Source organism: Branchiostoma lanceolatum, chromosome 1 (genome assembly GCF_035083965.1).
Source record: "Branchiostoma lanceolatum isolate klBraLanc5 chromosome 1, klBraLanc5.hap2, whole genome shotgun sequence".
In the NCBI taxonomy this organism is placed as follows: Eukaryota; Metazoa; Chordata; class Leptocardii; order Amphioxiformes; family Branchiostomatidae; genus Branchiostoma; species Branchiostoma lanceolatum.
This window is the reverse complement of record NC_089722.1, coordinates 29180994-29202527: the sequence shown is the minus strand read 5'-3', so window position 1 is coordinate 29202527 and position 21534 is coordinate 29180994. Positions and strand designations below refer to the sequence as shown.

At 40.7% G+C, this 21534-nt stretch overlaps 3 protein-coding genes across 4 annotated transcripts in view; 1 reads left to right on the top strand and 2 right to left on the bottom strand.

Moving 5' to 3' along the window:
- Positions 1 to 12046, top strand: part of LOC136447411 (glutamate receptor ionotropic, kainate 3-like) — a 45195-nt gene extending 33149 nt beyond the window's left edge. For both annotated transcript variants that reach the window (XM_066446334.1, XM_066446326.1), the window contains 7 exons: positions 4006 to 4204; positions 5084 to 5212; positions 5596 to 5823; positions 6713 to 6829; positions 7363 to 7501; positions 8591 to 8816; positions 10358 to 12046. In XM_066446334.1, coding sequence (XP_066302431.1) covers positions 4006 to 4204; positions 5084 to 5212; positions 5596 to 5823; positions 6713 to 6829; positions 7363 to 7501; positions 8591 to 8816; positions 10358 to 10561 — 1242 coding nt within the window. In that variant the 3' untranslated portion in view covers positions 10562 to 12046. The remainder of the gene's footprint in view (positions 1 to 4005; positions 4205 to 5083; positions 5213 to 5595; positions 5824 to 6712; positions 6830 to 7362; positions 7502 to 8590; positions 8817 to 10357) is intronic.
- A 1022-nt stretch (positions 12047 to 13068) lies between these two features.
- On the bottom strand, positions 13069 to 19084 carry LOC136420861 (uncharacterized). The gene is made up of 8 exons (XM_066408005.1): positions 19073 to 19084; positions 18484 to 18640; positions 17693 to 17945; positions 17219 to 17347; positions 16553 to 16706; positions 15203 to 15408; positions 14785 to 14849; positions 13069 to 14029 (listed from the first exon to the last, which is right to left on the bottom strand). The coding sequence occupies exons 1-7, from the start codon at positions 19082 to 19084 to the stop codon at positions 14786 to 14788; spliced, it is 975 nt and encodes a 324-aa protein (XP_066264102.1). The 3' UTR covers positions 13069 to 14029; position 14785.
- A 1330-nt stretch (positions 19085 to 20414) lies between these two features.
- LOC136447402 (probable ATP-dependent DNA helicase HFM1) overlaps positions 20415 to 21534 on the bottom strand; it is a 34055-nt gene continuing 32935 nt past the window's right edge. The window contains exons 37-38 of the mRNA XM_066446315.1: positions 21054 to 21243; positions 20415 to 20774 (exon numbers count right to left, since the gene is read on the bottom strand). Coding sequence (XP_066302412.1) covers positions 20627 to 20774; positions 21054 to 21243 — 338 coding nt within the window. The 3' untranslated portion in view covers positions 20415 to 20626. The remainder of the gene's footprint in view (positions 20775 to 21053; positions 21244 to 21534) is intronic.

The following is a 21534-nucleotide window of genomic DNA, read 5'->3' as shown; positions in this document are numbered from 1 at the left end:
TCCCTTCTCACGGACTGTGAAATGACAGTTTGCCAAGTCATCAAACAGCCACCTTATGGTGTGGAAAATTTCATCACTACTAACGCCTTTACGGGCAGCAGACCACAAGTTGATCCGCAATAACATTTCCTAACCACTTACTCCCACTAGGGCTTCCTCTTTGTCGTAAAGATGCATTACGAGGTTAATCTTCATGGGCGGACGGCGTGAGATTGAAAATTCTCAAAATGTTGGGGACACTTAAGTCAGGCCGGCAAGCAGCGTTTTATGCGCAAAATCATAAGGCGCAGGGTAGCTGTCCTATTGCACAGGTTATATAATATGCAGGTTTGGGGGAGGGCGTCAAGTACAAGTTATGTGTCGCGAGGGTGGTCGGGGGGGGGGGGAGTACACCTGTCAAGAGGAGAGAAGCTGTTGCATTTTGCCTTTTCCAGACACAAGTGGAAGTCGTTTCCTACAACTTCTGCTTTACATCTTGTCTACAATTAATGAAATCTCAAGTTTTTGGGCAAAATTAGCTGGGATTAGAGCAGGATGGAGGAGCGCCACTGTTCCATTCTGTTGGGAGATCCCTGTATATGGTGATGATGAGACGCTTCCTATAATTCTAAGAAGCATACACGCAAACTTAATATCTCAATCCATGCCTGTGCAACGTGACCTCAAACGTGAAATATTCCTGTGGCCGCTCAGTTCAAGGACTGTTAAGAACCACAGAACAATTGACGAATGGTCAAATAAAAGAATGACGTCTTTTATTATACTCGAAGGTGCTATTTGCACATTAGTGGATGAAGAATCACAGGGTGGATCACGCCTATGAAAAATTCATGCCGTTTATGCACACTCATGAAGAGTAGCCTGCGTTTGTCTTAACTTTGTTTGCTACCCTTGGGTGAAAGGGGTTCAAGACGATTGTAAAGACGCCGTGTGATGGCCAATGAGGTTGTTAACCCCAAAGCATTCAAGAGCGCGCCTTGGCCTAAATACATCTTATTAGTTAAGATGCAAAGAATGAGAGGTCGTGGTTTATGGAGACCTCCCTTTAGTCTCCTTTATGCTCCGCCTGGATCATCAATATTTCATTAAAAGTTCTGAAGACTACTGTTCTAGTTTTGACCCTATTCCTTTGGGTATAGACAGTTTCAGACAGCTAGACGACAGTCTCACTATTGTATTGATTTTGTCATCGGGTGCATAAGTGGATTGTTGATAATCCTATAAAGTAGAAAGTTTTCTTTTTAATCTTTAACTTTGAATTATTCTCAAATAAACTGTCAGCTAGTTTTAAAAGACTATGACCTACTAACAGCGCCTAGTTACATGTAAGTCCTCAAATAACTATCGCACAAACAAAGAATGTGTCTAGTCGCGTAGCACCAAAGAATGGTCGTTCTAAGATTGAAGTCAATGGACTGATGATGATGACTAAGGATTGATAGCTTTAAAGAAACTAGGATAGCGTTGCAGTCCCCGTCGGACGTGCTTTCTTTCCAACTACGCCCTGCTTCCTGATACCGAAGAAACAAAACAAATTGTATAAGCTTGTATAAAACCTATTTCCCAACTTCACACATTCAAGTACTGCACAAGAATCCATATTCCTAATGCGACTAGACAAACTTACCATTGAAAAACATGTCTGTTCTTTTATATCTACTATAACTGAAAAGCGAGGAGAAACAGAATTTTTGTATCCGTGAACTGTACTTGTTCTTTTGTTTTGTTGTGACCTGTACTTAGCCAAGTGTGGCAGAAATGTGCAATAAAGGTCTTCATTCATTCATGAAAACTCGCATAATAGCTACTATACCGGGTTCTCGTAGCTTGCCGATGGCCGTAAGGGCAAATATCAGAACCCGATGAACAGTCACTACATACTGGTCAAGGTCGATTTTGTACCCCCTAGTATGTGACACTGGAACTGCATTGGCGTTTTTGTCAAAATCTTCCAAGGAGAATAACTGAACAAAGGAACGACAGATTTCTTTGTTATACAATACGTAGGTAGCTTGGACAGAGATGTACACAATGAAGAGGAAATTATGCAAATTGCGACTTAATTTGCATAAGTAATGAGGAAAATCTATATTTCCATTCTAGGCATTTTGCAATTTGTGACAGCTATCTAATCAGATTCCCGTACATTGCTAAAGGAAAAATGCTCTATGGGGTCTGCAACTGAGGCTAGCTAAATTGCTCAACAGTATGTCCCTCGTTCAGGCAAATGGTACTGGGAATGCTCTGTTGTGTTACTTTAATTGGAACCGTCGCCAACCTGTAATATTATCATCAGTGCAAGATAGCACTTCCCTGGCTGAAACTCAATTATCATCGAACAAAGACGATGAAAATGTGTTGGTGGATCAAAAAGACAAAAGATTGAAAAGCAGATCGCCTGATATCTACGAAAAGCGGTGATGAATTATACTTCCATTTTCATACATTCGACATACAAATCACATCGCACGATCCAATATATCAGAAAATCAAAATGAAGTATTCTACACATGCAAGCAGAGGTTAACTGGAAATCGAAACAAAAGGCATATGCCGTGATCTGGTCGGGTCAGATCATTGACCTCGATTCATCTCTCGCCCTAGATACATATTATGAGAAGGAATTCTAACCATGGGCGCAACCCTTTTCTCTTGGGCCTCTTTCTGTTCCTCTATGGCCCATGTAATTTTTCATTACTAATATCTAATACTAGTAGATGCTAAGCTGTTTTTAAAACCTCCCAAAAGAATAAAGTAAACGGAAATATCACCGTGAGTCAACGAAGCGAAAAATACCTGATATGTAGGACCCTAGGAAGTGTGAGCGATCTGGGCGATGTTGTTGTACCGATTTATCGCATGATTTCCAATATAACAGTTGTTCAAGCAACTGGATACATTTTGGAAACGGTCAGACGCGTTTCAGGTTGCATCCACTACCTTTCGTCAGTGATTGTACAAGATCTGTAGTCGAACAGATATTTTTTTTAAAAACTATTGATTGATATGTAAATGAGGTGAAGACAAATCTTAGAATGTCCAAAAGAAAACAAAAATAAGACAAGGTTGATCAATTAGCTCCTGTTATTTGAGTACAGGAGCTAACTAATGTTGTCTCGCGGGGATGGTAGAGCAGTGACCCAAATGCCGAAAAGTCCGACACACCGAAACTCCTTTACTGCCAGTATTGGGATGATGGGATTGTTTATTCTCGCGCATGATTCATTCTACTCCTCCACAAAACGTAGATACAATGGTATTTTGTGTGATAACATATGAATAGGTTCCAACTGAAATGCAGAATTTCCTAACTGAATCTTGTCTGTGCAATGGCGTGACCTCAGCGTACCTCCAAAGCCTCAGGAATCTGAAATACCAAATCTGTATGGCATGCATTGTTTGCGAAAACCATTAACATTCTGGAGTAAATCCTGGTCTTCCATCTTCAATTCATTTCTGGCCCATAAAGGGTCGAAGACGTCGCGAAACCTAAGAACGTTAGCTTAATATAATCCGGCAGAGCTATATTTCCAGGCCCCACTGGCGGTAATTAATTGTTATGTGTACGTTTGGCCTTGGACTCAAATCAATATTGCTACTCGCTGTAAAGCGACTTCATGGGCTGACTATATGATACTCTGAGCCTCTGGCCAATTCCAACTACATGTACAAAACTTTCATTCAGGACGTAAATGGCAGAACACCAGTTGCTTTCAAAGTTTGAAAACGTAGTGGATAATCATGTATCTTCAAAGACCAGCATTCACACAACAATGCGCTCTTGGTTAATTTTCTGCGCTAGAACTATTTCCTTACTGCATGACAGAAGCGTCTATCGTCTGGTGCGTCTCTGGTCATTCATGTGTTGCCTTTTCAGAGAGTATATTTCACCCTGGGTCCACTGACTATCAGCTTCCAAAGAGGAACTCTTTTCTTGCTGCTTGACAAAATCGTCTATTGTCTGGTGCGTCTTTGACTTTGGTCATTCATGTGTTGCCTTTTCAGAGAGCAGATTTCACCCTGGGTCCACTGACTATCAGCTCCCAGCGAGAGGCGGCTGTTGACTTTACAAAGCCCTACATGGATTATGGAAACGGGCTTGTTATGAAGAAGCCGGCTGCTGAGCGACCCAATCTGTTCGCCTTCCTCCTGCCCTTCCAGATTACTGTGTGGATGTCGATCATTGCTGCCCTCTTTGCAGTTGGTAAGTTAAGATCCTCACATTTCAAGCAATACATCCTGACTCTTTTCAACTCGACTGTTCAAAAGGAACGTAAGCTTCTGCAAAGTCGAGTTCGGTTATTCAAACTTCAGGCAATACATCCTTACTCTTTTCTTCTCGACTTTGCAAAAGCAACGTACGCTTGTCGTACAGTGTTAGTATACAGTACCAGACCGCCAGCAAAAGGCAATAGCATTTACAGAATTCCAACGCAAAGAAAAGAAATTGATATTACCATGCCTCCACTGAAGACCCTCATGAAATATCATGGTTGGGAACGTCAAAGTTCTCTGAAACGCATCGTCACTGAAGCCTGTATCAGATTCGAGTGAACAACCGCGGAGGATCCGGACCAGTGGACATGTGGCGTCAGCCGCCGGTCCAAAGTGTCATGATTTAACGTTGATAACAAATAACTCCAAATGAAAATTGACCAGATAGCCTGTCCGATCTCATCTAACGTTACATGATAGAGTAACGTCCTCCTCATCACCAAGACCATTGGACCATTAAAACCTAGCTATAGGGTCAGCCATGCCCACCTGGCATGAAATTAGAAAAAAAGCCTAGGCGGACTGTCTATACCCGCTGCATCTTCGATACCATGTTCACTTAATCAAGAGATGCCGATCATGATGCTTGTCATACCAACCAGGCTAGTGTCAATATACCAATTCGGTTAGCAACGCATCTAAAGGCATTGGGGATGGTACGCCAAAAACAGTTACTAAAAATTCTATCCAGTTACTTGAGTAACTGTTCTTGGCGTGTCTCATCACCTGAATGTCTAATCTTCATCAACGTAATTGGTATAATATATAACCTACAATGCACAATTGCTGAGTTCTTTATCTACTTCAGGCTTCCTTCTGTGGGCTACCAGTAGGATTCGTTACACACTCGGTGTTGGCGACTTAGAAAATGACAACGACAACAACTTCACCCTCAAGAACAGTCTGTGGTTCTCCTATTGGTCCATCGTCAGAAAAGGTAAATCTTAACATTTGAATCTTCATTGAGTCCTCTTTATAGAATATGATTCGTTCTTTTGCATAGTAAGTTAGAGAATCATTGTATAGTTACTGCAACGTTTTGCTATGAAAGATTACACCGATAAAATGGAAGCAAGTCATGATCATAAGCACTGTGATAACCATGGCCATCAGTCAAGTACATGTACGGAACTACATTGTTTGATTTATTATTTGTTACCATGTTAGTGAAGCAAACTTAATAAAGTTATATTGTCTCCCTGAAATTATCACCACTCCCCAATTATACTTGACACTGGAGTTTATGCAAAGTGGTTTAATCTTTGATATATTTGAAGGTTACGTAAGGTAAAGCGACCTGTGAATACTACTTTGCACCAGGTGGCGAGCCAGCCCCTCGAGCTATCCACACCAGATTGCTCGGTGGCTTCTGGTGGCTGTTCTCCCTCATTGTCATGGCAACGTACACGGCCAACCTCACGGCCTTCCTGACAGTCAAGCGCCTGGAAACCCCCATACGGTCCCTCGAGGATCTGGTCCAACAGTCCACTGTGGAGTTCGGCACCGTCAGGGGCAACTTTCTCTACAACTTCTTTCGAGAACAGAAAGGTGATTTACATCATCACTCTCTCCCATTGTCCGTCTACTGATCTGGCTATGTAGCGCTTTCAATAGATACAACGTAGAGAGGCGGGGAGTGTTTTAATCAAATTCATTAAGAACCTAGTGTTACCATCGACTAACAATAGAGGGCGGCTCATACAAATAAGTTGGCAAGATTTATTGTCAACTTTGACTTGTTCCATATCGAATGCAGCTGCGTGTTTGACTGAAATATCGGTCGGTCATCACCTATACAGTAATTCTACAGTACACGAAGCACCAGTAGCTGGGACAGAGCTTATCAAAACTTTTAAACTAATGTTGATCCTCTAAAATTTTTTGCCATGCACTTTTTCTGTGGTCTTTGCGGTACATTACCCATGCAAACGTGGGTACTTGATTTCCCTGCACTCCCGCACCGAAAAAGTATACCTCCAGGAGTGCTATTCAAAGAAAGTTTGAAAATGGGCTTGTGATTGATGATGATTTTTGTAGCAAGGCAAATCCCATCAGAATCACCAATTTTACCGCAGCGCCTTCTGTTATCTGCGTTAATCATGCCATTACCAGTGACATTTTCCCTGGCGCCGCGTCTACGGACCAAACATCGGTGCAGTTTTTGTGGTCTTCTTCTTCTGAAACCGGTGAATGGCCTAGCTAGTGGGTAGAGTGTTCGCCTCGCATACGGTAGGTCGTGAATTCGATCCCCGGCCGGGTCATACCAAAGCATTCAGCATTTGGGGAAAAGTATGGAAGTTAAAAACCAGTGGACTAGCCCCCTGCTGTAGTGATTGCACAAAGTTGTGTGGCCCAAGGGCTACTGAAACGGAGATGGACGCCGCCCTATGCAGCATCGGTGCGGGAAGGACTTTGACTTTTTTTACTCTTCTTCCAGGTACCGAAAACGTCTTTGATCGGATCTGGTACGCACTGGAAACCGACCCGGACATGCTCGTGGACAACCAGACGGAAGGGGTGGAAAGAACACGACGTGGGAACTACGCCTATATCGGTAAACGTTCACACACAACTTCGTTGTTTCTATCAGTGATGTTTCAACACTTAACAAAGTTTGACGGGGCTTTCAAACTAGTGCTTTTTGTCATTTCATTGAATGCAATAAACATGATGTAGAGTAGATGTAACTAGAAGAGCCACTGTGTCTTTACTAAGAAATCCTCAACAGCTCGTTGCTGGTATCTTTGCAAAATATCGAAGGGAAATGCTCAAAAAGGAATGTCTCTTACTGAATCATTGGTATCTATTTCATCTTATAAACGTTGATTTACAAGAGGGCCACTAGTCATAAAGGACACGTTACATTGAGTCAGACAAAAGTAAACATTTAGAGAAAAAATAAAATCTGATATGTAAAAAAAAATACTAGTTGTTCATAACTCAAAGTCTTAGTCGTTCCAAGGTCAATAGAGGCTAAGTTTTGAAGTGAGAATTCAAGAAATTACATGAAACATACATCTCGAGGCCATGACTATAGTCATATCCACGACAATCACCAAGTCTAATTGCACATTCTGTTCTATCTAGGAGAGTACCCAGCACTAATGTATGAAGTTCGTCATGATGAAGGATGCCAGCTGATGATGGTAGGGAACCCGTTCATGAACCGCGGTTACGGCATCGCCACCAAGAGAGGCAACTCACTCAGCAAGACTCTATCCGTCGGGTACGTTCATTGGTGTGCGTGTATACATTCAACATATTTTACTTTACTTTGGTTAATTGGGGCCGCGTATATGACAATGCTTAACGTTTGGGACCGTATTGTAAGCAGCGACACCTAGCCTGCAGTGTGGAATAGTACCAGTCAGTATTGTACTGATTAAGGTGATTGACAGCCACCCAAAAGTCGGCTGTGAGTGTATGTCTTAGTTGTGAATAAAGAACCTTGTTATCCACTGATTCTCAAACCAGATGAAATCATTCACGGATTAAACGTTAGGTATTCAATACAAATTCAATACAGTGGATCATCATCATCATTCAAAGAAAGCTATCTGATAAGACCATCCTAAATATGATCATTGAAAAAAACTTATTCCGTTGTGGTGAGGTCATGTGGACTCCACCAAAGCAGTTACAATGGCCCGATTTACACGCAGAAGTCGACTCGGGGCTGTGTTTGAGGACCTTTGGGCTGCGCTGCTAAAGTTCCCTACTAGAAAACGCTACTTGAGTGGCCTAGGGTTCTCCTTGCAGAGTCCCGAGCCGACTCCAAGTCGAATCAAAAACGCGTATGTAAATCGGGCCAGTGAATGATCTGGTAGGCAACCGGTGGCTCTCTGATTTACAATCAGCAGTTCTAGCAAGGCGGTGATATATGGAGAATGAAGTGGTTTATGTCATAAAGGGTAAGTGTTGTTGTAGGACTCCACTGGTTCATTTGAAAGCCCCCATCATTAATCTTCATGATCTGGTAAAAACGACCGAAAAACATTATCAGCCATATGTTGGCACCTGTTGCGGCCTTGTGTGGATCATGCTCACAAACATGAGGACATTGAACTGGCAACATATGTCGCGTACGCAGTGAGTCTACACACGTTTGACTTATAATTAATTCGTGACTAGTTTCGTCATTTCAATGGTTGATAATTTTTTATAAAGCACGAGATGTCTACTACAGTCATGAACCGGAGGCATGTCAGGGAATTCGAACCCAGGGCCTCTAGGTTATAGGTCAAACACGCTAATCGCCAAGCCAACATGGCGCCACAAAGAACTTTGTTGACGTTAAACTTAATGTCTTTAACAGAATTCTCCGTCTGCAAGAGAAAGGGAAGATCACGCAGCTGAAGGACAAGTGGTGGAACAACAGAGGCTGCTCCCTGTTCGGCAAACCTCCGAAGACAGGCGCGGAGGGCCTCGGCCTCGACACGTTCTTCGGGGTCTTCGTCGTGCTGATAGCCGGAGCTGTGTTGGCATGTTTGGTCTCTGTTCTGGAAATATTCTACTACAAATGCTGCAAAAGAAAGTCCATGGTTTGTGTTATAATTATAACTTTCCATCCATTGCAGTTGTGGTATATACTCAGAAGATCCATTCCGTTTCATATGGCTACATTAGATTATAAAAGAAACTTTTCTTTTAACTGGACATTTCAAAAGTATATTACAAACTTTACATCCTTTGCAGCTACGGTATCTACTCAGAAGTTCCATTCCATTTCATATGGTTATGGCAGATTATAAGACAAACTTTTACTTTAACTTTGAACATTTCAGGAGAGGCTAAGCTGAGACTTATTTTGGCGGCGCCAAAACTATATCTTCACATTGTATTTTGTGTAGTACATTGCACTTATCGTTACCGTTGCTGAAAGGCATGCTGAGGAAAAAGCCATAAGAGCAGCCTCATGTCACCATGCAGGTCATTACAAAAGCAAAGGAAGCGTACTAAAAGTCGTTCAATGGGAATTGAATGCGCAGAATTTAGTATCTGTCACCGCCAGGATCCGGGGTTCATGTGTTAGCCGCCAGAAGCAGGAAATTGGGTCATAAAGTAGAGACCAAGAATCTCGTGTTGACTTTAGGTTTCTCTTGTGCCATATGAGTAATTGTGATCATGGTTCAATGTTTGTAGAGTGTCCATTTTCGCACAGGGTATATCAGCACATTACCTTGCCACAGCGCCTTTTCCAAACACGGCTGTAGCCTCTTGATAGCGATAACATTGTGAGTTTGGGCGCTTATTTTGCAGTGGCTGTGGGGCTAGACAGGCACACAGTATCCAGCTAAATCCTTGAAGTTTTCAAACCTCAAACATCGGACCATTTGGGTATCAAAAAGTGGAATAAGAGCAACGTAATAGCACACCCGGGGGTGTCCCTGTGGGTAGTGGTCTGCGCCTTCTGCCTCTCACCACATCTGTTTCAAATTACTTGGACCAGATGGACTGGGGTTCAAGCCCCAGGTAGGACACCTCTGGACAAGAGGCGCATTGAGTCATACCAAAGACTTTATTATAAAAATGGTACATACTTCTGAAACAGTATGGAAGTTAAACTAGCCCCCTGCTGCAGTGATTGCACCACAGTGTGGCCCAGGGTTATGAAACTGAGATGGGCACCGCCCTATACATCAATAATGGTGTGGGAGGATTTTTTTTGAAATAGCACACCCAGCCCCTCAAGTCAAAATCCTCTTGTTCGTATAACTGCTATCAATGTTATTAATAGCGTAAGTTTTATTACCTCCATGGGATGTGTCGTGAAGGTTATATTTTCAACAGAGCTTGTGTGTCTGGTTGTCTAGCTGTCTTGTAAACAAGATAGCTAAAGAATGGCTGGATAGACTGATCTCCTATTAGATGTGTTGATAGGGTGTGACAAAAGCTGGAAATGATTAGAACTTTTTCACACTTCTAGTAAGATGACCTGTTTCATATTTGGTGCGTTGATAGGTTGTGACAAAAGCTGGAAATTATAAGATTTTTTTCTTCATGCTTCTAGATGACTAGTTTCATACTTGGTGTGTTGGTTGGTAGGTTGGAAATGATTAGATTTTCTTTTTTATACTTCTAGATGACTGGAACGACAACGGAGCTGGAGAAGCTCATGGTGGACACTGAGGCCGACAAACTCGCCAGAACGACGCTGAAGTGTCTGGAGGAGGGCAGTCTTCAGCTGGTCATCAGAAAGGCGGGGGACAACCACCTGGTCGAAAACAACGTGCCTGTTAGCATCTCAAGGGAAAGCCTCCACAAGGGGAACGACAAGATTGACTAAGAGCTTAAACGGAAATCGACTGTTACCGTAGGAACTTTCACTGAAGAGACCTGATTACTGGTAACAACAGCTCGAATGGACGTTTGCCTGTGTATCGAACATAAATGGTTCGTTTGTGAATATTAGTCATCCAAGAAATTGAGGAACACAATTCTAATTCAATCTATACCACTGGATTATAATATGAAAATATCAAACGTTTCAGATGTCCTTCCAACACCTTTCTTCAGTGGTGCAAATCTGAAACGTCTGATATTTGCATATTGTAATATGGTGGTAAAGATTGAATTAGAATTTCATTCGAACATAATGACGTTCTGAAAAACAGCTGTCTTGAACAAGGTAAGATAGATCCAGAGCACATGTGCCAAACTCCTTGCCATGCGAGGGAGCGATGGGTAGTGAGTGTTTAATCGTGTTGTGAAGGGCTGGAATTGGCTAGAGCCATCCATGGTCGTTAATCGCGCCTTATTAAGAGGTAATTGCAGCAGTAATTCTCTACATAACGTAAATCAGGACAACTTAACAGAGCAGTATCTCATTAAAGCCCCATTAGATGTAAGTTGAAAGCTATTAATGTGTTTTGAATATATTGGTATTCTGGAGTTGTCTTTGTGTAGTTAACCAAGCAATTCGTACTGCGGACGTGTGGAACAGGAATTTCGATGTATCGGTATTTATAGAGTAATTTACATAGAGAGTAACACGAAATTAGATTTGTGGTCAGTATGGAATATAAAACATGTTTTGCAGCTTAAAAGGAGCTTAAACTAATTCACCTATACATGAATGGCACAGTGCGTAATTCAATTGGGTCGAAGTAGTCCAAATAGAACGTTACAGTCACATAGATGGGATTACAGTGTCCGGAACTGTTACAGGTTTGACGTTAAATGGAATGTTGCACACATTGCGCCAAAGTAGACGAAAATAGAATGTTCCAGTTACGTACTATATGGGATTAAAGTGCCCAGAACTGTTACAGGTTTGACGTTAAAATGACCATCCCTTGATGCGAACAACGGAAACGAGTCGAAAAACTGTATCAATATTTATCGTACTGTGTCATATACTTTGTGACAACGCTCCCTGTATGTGAGCTAGTTGTGTATAGTGAACAGTACATGTGTAACATGAACATTGCCGAGCAGAAAATATCTGACTCGAAGAAAAAAACACTTTGACCGCGAATGTTCCTTTGCATTGGCATTTCTAAATGGAGGATTGAAGTAGTGAAGATTTTTGTACGTGTACAGCTGATGTATAGTCAAATGATGTGTTAATATTTGTGTCATTACGATCAACAGTGAAACCGCAGATTCAATGTCATTTCGACGTCCACAAGATGTTGGTTTTATCGTTGAAAACGCGTACATGGCATTTCGGTAACGATGTACTTAGTACTGTAAAGATGTTAGGTCAGTGGATATTACTGAGATGTACATGTTATCTATATGGCTGAACAATAAAATTTCCGGGACTGTACTTGCCGCAGAGAGTGATTCCAAGATACCATTTGGAGAAATCCTGACAGCATACCCAGCCACAGCGTGATAGCAAATGTAATTACTTCCTGCTGTTATATATTCTGCCACACTATAATCGGCTTTTATGATACACATGCGTCTGCATTATGTAAAACCACCTCTATGACAGCCAACATTCCTTTCATTAACTCAGGAATATGAGGAACAAAAAACGGTGCAATGTTAAACGAAATCAATGTTATTCAACTCCGTTCTTTCAATTCGAGGTCGTAGGTTGCACATGAAAGGAATATCATCAAATGTATCATGGCCTGTATCAAGCACACTTCAAAGTATCATACACAGCAGGGGCTTCACGTTCATGTGTAAATGTAAAAGTTTCCAGATTACATCCGGTCTTAACATCATTGCTAATACGACATACTGGCTCCCCAGTCTAATCAAGCCTGAAGGGTAAAGGGGTTACTGTATAATACGGCGTTAATTTGTTACAAGCAGCCTTGAGAGACCCGGAACTGGATTACATGGATTACATAGATGGAAATGAAGGTCTCAGAGGGTAAAGTAGTTGCTTAGATCTCCACATGATTTGGCTGGCTGATGGATCCTACTTGATAACTGATCGAGGAAATAATCTCAGCCGAGCGGCTTTCCCAGGGCACACGTATGGAAAGATAGATCGGTACTGTGCAACCTCTCCAACAGTTTACGAGCTTTCGATATATCATCTTCCTTATGGGTGTTTAGAGCTGCTTACACATTAGTTCGCTTTAATTAAAAGTTACGAGGATCTCTGCCTACATGACCTTTGCTGAGGATATCAGCTAAATTGACGAGTGGAAAGAAACATACTTTCAATAGTTCGGAGTCTTTCCACTCACGTAGTATTCAATGAGGCATTTAAAGCTGACTATCATAGAAGAATATACTTTATGGTTGTTATTACTTTAACGAGCTCTGAAAATGTCAGTGTTCAATAAAATCTGCAAGGACAACTATTGACATCATAAAAGCACACCGTAAGTTCCCAAAACACTTTATAACATAAACTGCAACCTTTGCAATTTCAAGATTTACAATCTATCTTATTATCATCGAAGCCAACTATGTGAACGCAATGTGATACATCACTTGACAACTGCGAGCGCAATAGTTCAAGTAGATTAAACATGAGTGTGAGCGTGATATGTCAAATGATAAATGTATGCTCAAAAGTGCAAGTTGATGATATGCTAATAAAAACTGATAAAGGATATTCGAAACTTACATTCTAAAACCAATGAAAAATTAACATTTGCATTTTGGGGTACGTTAGACATGCACCATGAAATGTGGTCTAGCTTCTAGAGAAAGACATTGTCGAAGTCTAAAAATCAATTCAACGTCATACTTCCAGTACAGCAAACTTGTAATACCTTATTACTTTGCAACATAATTGAAGCAATGACAATCTTAACACAAGGTGTGTGGATGAAATATATTATATATACTATTTGTAATTCAACAGTAAAACTTAACTCTTGTATTTTTGTCTTAACAGTTTGCATACAATATATTAAGTATATACATGTATGGGATAGCAATGAACACGAACCAGAAGTATTCATCACGTTTTGATATGACACATGAATGCAGTGTCACAGGTAACTGAAGGGCAAAGGATTGAACGACTAATTGGCTTCACACCTAATACTCCACGAAATATTGTGTAAGATGTAACGAAGTCTCTAGGATGACAACCTTATCAAAAAACAGGCAATAACATGGTGACAGCTAATAACATCACCAGAGAAGCAGACATGAAGGCACGTACAAGTGTATATAGTTAGTTAGACCGAGTCAATATACTTGGAATATGTCACTGCAATACCAGGTACGTTACATGTTATTGTGAACGAAATCGGATCCCCAAGACTAATCAACATCCTTCAATCAACATTTGTGACTGCTGCTTCTTCTCATTCTTCTACAAGTGAGCTACATGTAAGGAAATGAGCAGTAATCTTTCAACCTTTTTGTTTCCGACTCTTAGAGCCCAGGATTTTGTTTCAAAGACCCCACGTGCACCTGATATTATGAAATGATATTAAAATCAAGATTTACTCCCAGTCTTGTTATAATATACGCCCCTCGGACGTGCTGTGAGAAACAGTAATCTTCTTTAACTTAAAAGAGAAGCACCATGTAATTTATCTGTACTGCTCTTCCTGAAAGTGAAACTGTATCAGGAAATACACTGGTGATAATATGAAATGTGCTGCAAAATGAAAATGCCAAGGTATGTTGTCTCGTCCTGGGAAATCTCCCAGAAATGTCGACACTAATTGATGAATGGTTATCGTAAACTAGTACATCGCTTACGCTATAAATATTAAGTGAAATGCAATTAATGAGACCGGCTCCCTCCTTGTGAAAAGAAATACGAAGATACCTCCAGGGCCAAACATTTCTTGCAAACAGCGTGGAAATTTCAAGTATACCCCCTGCAACTTTTCATTTTAAGATTTTGCCATTACAAAACAAATACTCCAAAATTAATACACACTGTACCTCACATGCCAAACTCCTTATTCCTTGTCGTAAACTTTCCAGTTAATCTCTTCCAGTGCAGTTTCTTAGGCACCTCGGTAATCAATTTTGATTGCAGTTATGATAAGCGATATGTAACCATGATACAGATGACGGATCGTCTTCAACCTGTGACAGGATGGAAACTAAATAGTCTGCCTATTGTACCTTAAAATATTCCAGCAAAGATGCTGTTGAAAGTGTCTTGAGCCTCAGCCGCAGCATCCTCAAGCCTGGAATTGATATATTCACCTTATTTTAATCAAATTGTCTTAGTAAAACTCGTACCACAACATAACAACCGAATCACAACACTAAAGAAACTCATAGAAACAGAAACTAATTTAGAAGGACATGCTCTCCTCTCAGCAATGAATGACAAGCAGTTCTGGAGAACAGGCTTCACTTGCTGCACCTCGTGACGAGGAGGACCGATGATGATGATGAAGACTTGTATACATGTTTACTTGGATTTATGTTTACATGTATATCCTAAACCATTGCATATAATCTGTAAGTATAGTTTTGAGAGAAGTATTACAGCAAGGTCAGCTCAAAGAAACATGTAGGATGGAAAAACAATAACCTTGTGTCTGCATTTGTGAAGAAAGATGGTAGAGACTTGTTGAAAGCCACCACTTCAGGGGATTCCTTCTTAAGTGCTGCTGGTCCTGAGTTCTTCAAGATAGACCGTGGCTCATCATTTGTTAGAAAATCGTCAACGGTTAGAGCCTCAGGAGGATACTTCACTTGATCTTCAGAATAGCTGTTCCCAGTTTTTGGTGTTTCACCCTGCAATATATTCAACAATCAACGTAAATACCACGTAAAAGAAACTTTTACTCTTTCTTTTGCTTATTTGTGTTTATATTGTATAACAAGTAAACCCCTTAATGGCGCAACACACCAGGTTTGTTCTCAAGAGTACAAGCTGCATATCTTGACATATTAATTTGATCCACTCATACCAGGAAGGACCCCTACTCTTTTTGATAAGTGTGGTGGGTTTTATCTGATGCACTTCTGTAGCAATTCTTGCAAACCTTCTCTGTAACTTACAGCAATGACGTTCAGCGAGCCCCAAGTAAAAATAATCACAAAGGGGTAACACTGTTCTAAAGGCAAAGTATCTAACCACAGAAAGGAAAACCCGTAGCCTCTTTGCAAAATACAGATATCAATAAAGTTATTCCTAAGCCCTGATATCATGCCCACCTAAGGTATGTGTCATTATTGGAGTATATCAAAGGTTACACTCCACAGCTGCATTAAGTTGTATCTTTATGTGCACATGTGGCCTGCAAGACTGTCACGTCCCATGGTGAAATGTCAAGTATTAATATATGCTCCACGGAGGTGCAAATCTGCACAGAAGCAGATAACTTTCAAATTCCTGGAAGGGAAATGGACACAATTTATCTGCCATTCATGCACCCTAATTCTAAGTTGACCCGTAGAAAAGGTGTCTCCAATCTGTACTTATGGAAGGTGGAGTACTGTGTGGAATATTCATCTTTATTTTCAAGGGTACTGTGCAGTTGTTTCCCTGATAACATCCACAGGTAGATTCATTTTCACCTGCTTGGAAAAGAAGAAAAAAACGTGTCCCTTGTAGAAATCATCAGTTGCAAATATCTTGACATAGAATTTTGTAAATGAGAAACTACCACAATGTAATGTGTGATGAGGGAACCAATCAAAATTAAGAGGGGTCATCCACTGGAAAAAGGTGCTCCCTCAATGGAAGATATCCCTCTGGAAGTGGCTGACCCGAAGTAAAGTTGCAGTCTGTGATGCTGCATTTATTGCTGAATAAAAAAAAACTACAAAACTACTGTATTTTCTAAATAAAAAAAACTATCACATAGGTGAAGCTTATGGAAAACAGCATATTGTGGGCAATCTTATCAACAATCTTCCTAGGGGGGGTACCCACTGGAGAAAGGTGCTCCCTCAATGGAAGATAGCCCTCCGGAAGTGGTTGACCAGAAGTGACGTTGCTGTCTGTGGTGCTGAATTTATTGCTGTTGACCTCTGAGAACTCAAACGCACCCTTGGCCCATGTTCCTCTGCAATCATCTTTCTTCTCCCTTTAGATGAATACAAATTAGCTAATTACGCACACTGGCTTATAATTCTTTTCAATTGCTACAGTTTCAAAAGGAGTTAATCAATAATGTTACTGTCTATGGTGCTGAATTCCCAGCTGTAACCCTCGCAACGTGACCTTGAACTTCTATAACATGTAGTTTGCATTATACCGATTTTTCTTTAGTTTAACAGTCAACACACTGAAAGAAAGTATTGAGGAGTATCATTTCCAGTGCAATGATATCCAAATTCATAACCTCCAACTGCTGCTAACATCAAAAGAAGCAAATCCATAAAGTTTTCAAGCTTTAGATACTTCTTCTTGTTGAGAGAGGTGCTGGTATATTTGACAGCATGTCGTGTGTATGAAAGAGATATGGGACAAAGTGGGGAGGAATGAAGATGCATAAAAAACACTGTCATAAATGTGGGCCATGCATGTTACCGCATAAACCCCTTATAGGTATGAACAATAATGATGGATGAGTGCTCTCTGATAAATGGGTGCCACCTGGTGGTGTGTGACATCCGAGACTGGTGGATCTCCCTAGCAGAGCAGAAGTCCTTTGCCCCTGGGGTAAACGGAGGGGGCACGGAAGCTCGGTATCTCCCTGCTGTGGGGGTTCGAACGGCAGTCAACCTAATGGACAATAAATCAGTCATTACTCTAGGGAGAAAAACATCAACACTACATTTAGATGGTTACGGGCATTTCTGCAGACACCACACATTATCAGCATGATGCCCGCTTTTCTTAGCTACCATTTCTTCTAAGGTGTCAACTCATCAATGCAGTCAATCAATCAATCAAGTTCTGCGAGGGTTTAATGCCATGAAGCATTAGAGTACTTAATACATTACACAGTAGGGGTGGTCGGGATTCAAACATAGGATACTACCCATGCTGTATTCTGAGACAAAATCAAACGGTCATATATCAAAGTTTGATTTCTTGAAGAGTTGGCCATTTTCACTTTTAGCTCACCCTGTGTGATGCTCTGAGTGTTTTTTCTGCGCAGACTGAGGAAAAGAAACTGGATATGCAGGGGCCTTTGCGGCTGGCTTTGGGTACGTTTTGGCACCAATGGTAGAGGCAGAAGGTGTTTTCCAGGCAAACACCTTGCCCTGTCTCCTTATGGACCCAGTTCCTAGCGTCCTTGGATGCAACTGGCTGTGCTGTGATGGAGGAGGATCTGTACTATGTGGCAACTCCTCTTGAGGCTGTATATTCACAAACTCTGAAAGTTGAGAATACAATATCTAATGCAAATGTAGCATTTGTGGCCTTTCGTCTTTTAAGTCAACAAACAAATAAACAGACCAGCAAAACATGGGAAAACATTTCATCCTCCTTGGCAATGACAAAAAGTCAGCAAATGACAAATCTCCTCTCTTTCATGGTATAAATCTCAATGTTCTCTACCTCAATGATAAAGAATTAATTAGGAGTAATTGCTGAGGTGCCATTATGGCAGTGCATCTTTTTTTAGAAAGCTTTACATTACCATTAGCAACTCAACTATGAAAAAGGTGACACCTCACCCAACATGACAACATGCAAGACTTGTGTTGCTAATACACAGTAATCTATGACTATCTAATTGAGTCGGACATGTAGCTACCCGAGGAGGAATGAGGTATTGCTTCTTTAGAGGTTCCAAAAAGATCTGTTCTGTTAAAAAGGTGATATCTCACCCAACATGACAACATGCAAGACTTGTGTTGCAAATACAGTAATCTATGAATATCTAATAGAAGCAGACATGTAATATCTACCCAAGGAGGAATGAGGTATTGCTTCTTCAGAGTTTCCAAAAAGATCACCATCCTCTTCCACCCAGGAAGGATCTTCAGCTTCCCTCTCTGACTGGATCTCATTACTCCTAGTTTTGGAATAAGGCAAAGTAATTTGATCACTTGCTGGCTTTATATACTAGTAGATATTGATTCAAGGAATAATCAGATTATCTCAATATTTGAGTTTATCTACATATCTACATATCTCATACAAAATAATCACTGTTATTCCAGTAAGGACAGTTTCAATTCCGTTGCTACATTGGTAATAACTGCTTATGCTGTAGATACCCATAAGAGCAAGTCTACGAAAACCACGCCTTCCGCACTGGTATTCCAGTGCTGAATCAACGGACGAATCGGCCTCAGCACTGGTTTTCCAGTGCTGACGAAAGTTCAGCACTGATTTTCCAGTGCTGAAGAAAATTCAGCACTCGTTTTCCAGTGCTGAAGAAAGTTCAATTAGAAAACGAGTGCTGAAGTGTTTTCAGCACTGGAACGTTTTTTTACCAGTGCTGAGAGAAGAAAAGTCGTAAGAAGTGCCGCATGGTCACTTGAACTTACGTACTTTGTGATTCATTTAGAATAAACAATGACCAACTTTATTCCGACACAATTTTGTCATTTTGTTCATTGTGTAATTATATAATAGATATAGGTATGAGGGATGTGTTACAAATAAAGAACTTTATTTCTTTCTTTCTGGTCTGACATGCGTTCACCAGTTTATTTATGATTTTGTACACGATGCGTTGTGTAGACATAGTTGTATTCACCGGTTTATTCGTAATTTTGAACACGATGTCTGTACATAGGTCCGTTTACCAGTTTATTAGTACCGTAGTATTATGCGAATATAAGTCTGACTACGTTTAGTTAGGTACTTCAGGGAGGGTTCTTTTGTAACCTTGGTTAATACGCAGTCTAATGCGTTTTCAGATATGCGTACAATAGCCTTAGTTGGTATTTTGCTAACAACTTGTACTACTGTAAAGCTCATGATATTCATATGTAAGTAGTTTCAATCAAGTATTTTTTTCGTAAAATGACTAGTAACAATGCGTGTAATTCTGTTTAAGGCTTGTTTCCATGCGTTCTGTTTAAGGCTTGTTTTGTTGCCATATTTAACGTGCACGGTAATCATGCCAAATAAAATGTTTTGAAAATAGTATTGGTTCGTTTGCTAATCAGTATTTTGAAATTCAACATTTTGAAATTCAATAGGGAAGTAAAATTTGTAATTTCAGGTAGGCAAATGAGTTCCCGGGTGTCTGGTAACTTGTCCGCAAACGCGTCGATGATTTATAGTCAGAGCAGCGTCAGAGCACCTTACCCCGGTAATATAGAAATTGAAATCTGTCATAGATATACGCTATGGATAAATTTCAGTGAATAGTCCGGAAAAATACTACGTTTTAAAATCGCAAGTAAGTCACCGCCGTAACGTATCTCAGCACTAGTTTTCCAGTGCGAAATATTTGTCAGCACTCGGTTTCCAGTGCCGAAGCTTGTCTCGGCACTCGGTTTCCAGTGCTGACGTCGAGTTCTCCAGTGCTGAACTCCACTCAGCACTGGTTTTCCAGTGCGGAACTAAACTCAGCACTGGTTTTCCAGTGCTGAACTAAACTCAGCACTGGTTTTTCAGTGCTGAAGCCACTTTCAGCACTGGAACCGAGTGCTGAAAAAGGAGAGCGTGGTTTTCGTAGTTTTGCCCCATAAGACCAGGTTTTCAAGCCTTTGATTATCATTCAAGGCATTAGAACTTGAAGTATCAAAAGTACATGTAGAATATAACCTAAAGTAACTACTCTCTGTACACCTCATATGAATATGTATTATTATGAATGTAAGGTACATTATGCATAACAAAATAGAAATTTCATAGTATCCTTACTCCTAACTACTGTCATACTGTAATATATGCATAACACAGATGGCAATGAAAATAATTACTAGTCATTCACTGATGGCTTCATTAAGTATATCAATTACGCCAGAACCAAAATTCACGGATGAAAATCATCTTTCACAAACTTGGACTCGTGCCCAAAAAATTCATAAGACTAGTAGTTGATGAAATTATAGAGGGAACAATCCGCATCAACCATGGAACGAAATTTAATCAATCAGACAGTGCGGTGATTAAGAAATGAATTAACCAAAAAGGATTTTGGCTCGACCTCATGGGTGCTCTTCCTTGCATGCTTGAGCCAGCAAAAGACTGCCTTCTGGCACTGCTCGGCAACACCTGGTTCTGAATGACTGGGTTCCTATTCATCATCGGAGGGAGAGAGATCATTAAAAGGCAATGCAATTACACAACTCATGCCATCAGCAGTAATTCAAATGAGTATGGCCTACGAGAGTTAGATAACACACGGCATCTTTCCAATCGTTTGATATCCTGTGACATGCTTAATTGGCAGATGTATCTTCAAAAGTAGGTTTGGCGTCAGAGTGGAGGAATATTTAAGGATCAACCTAATCAGTTGATGGAAATTTAGCACCGTTAAGATGGATGACAAGCAAGTATGAAGGAAGGAAATCACCTATAAGAGGATGATAACTTCTGCTTAAAGTTGAATCTGCTTGGCGTCTTCTTTGCGTTCTGATCTTCCCACGGGGATGGAGAAGGGCCTTCCCTTGGCTGATACATGTCAGTATTGGTGGGTGGATCAATCTCGGAAGTTGAGAAATCTGCAACAGATCTCTGGCCATCTGCCAACAAAGGGAAGTAATCTGCAGGGCAGGTGGAACGTGAACGGTTTCAAGCATTATCGGGCCTGCGCTCGTTTGGAAAGCAAGATGAACAATTCTGTAGGTCATTGGTTCCAGACGATAAAGCGAGTAATCATTTCTTGTCCAAAAAATGGACCTGTATGCTGGTGAACCAAAGAAGTCTTTCGATGTTGGTAAGGAAAACTATCTATCTCTGTCATGTAGTGTATTTGATTCATACATACTGCAACAACAAGGGACATGCCCTAATTCCTAGCATGTTGGCACTGAAAAAAAAATCATTAAAGATTG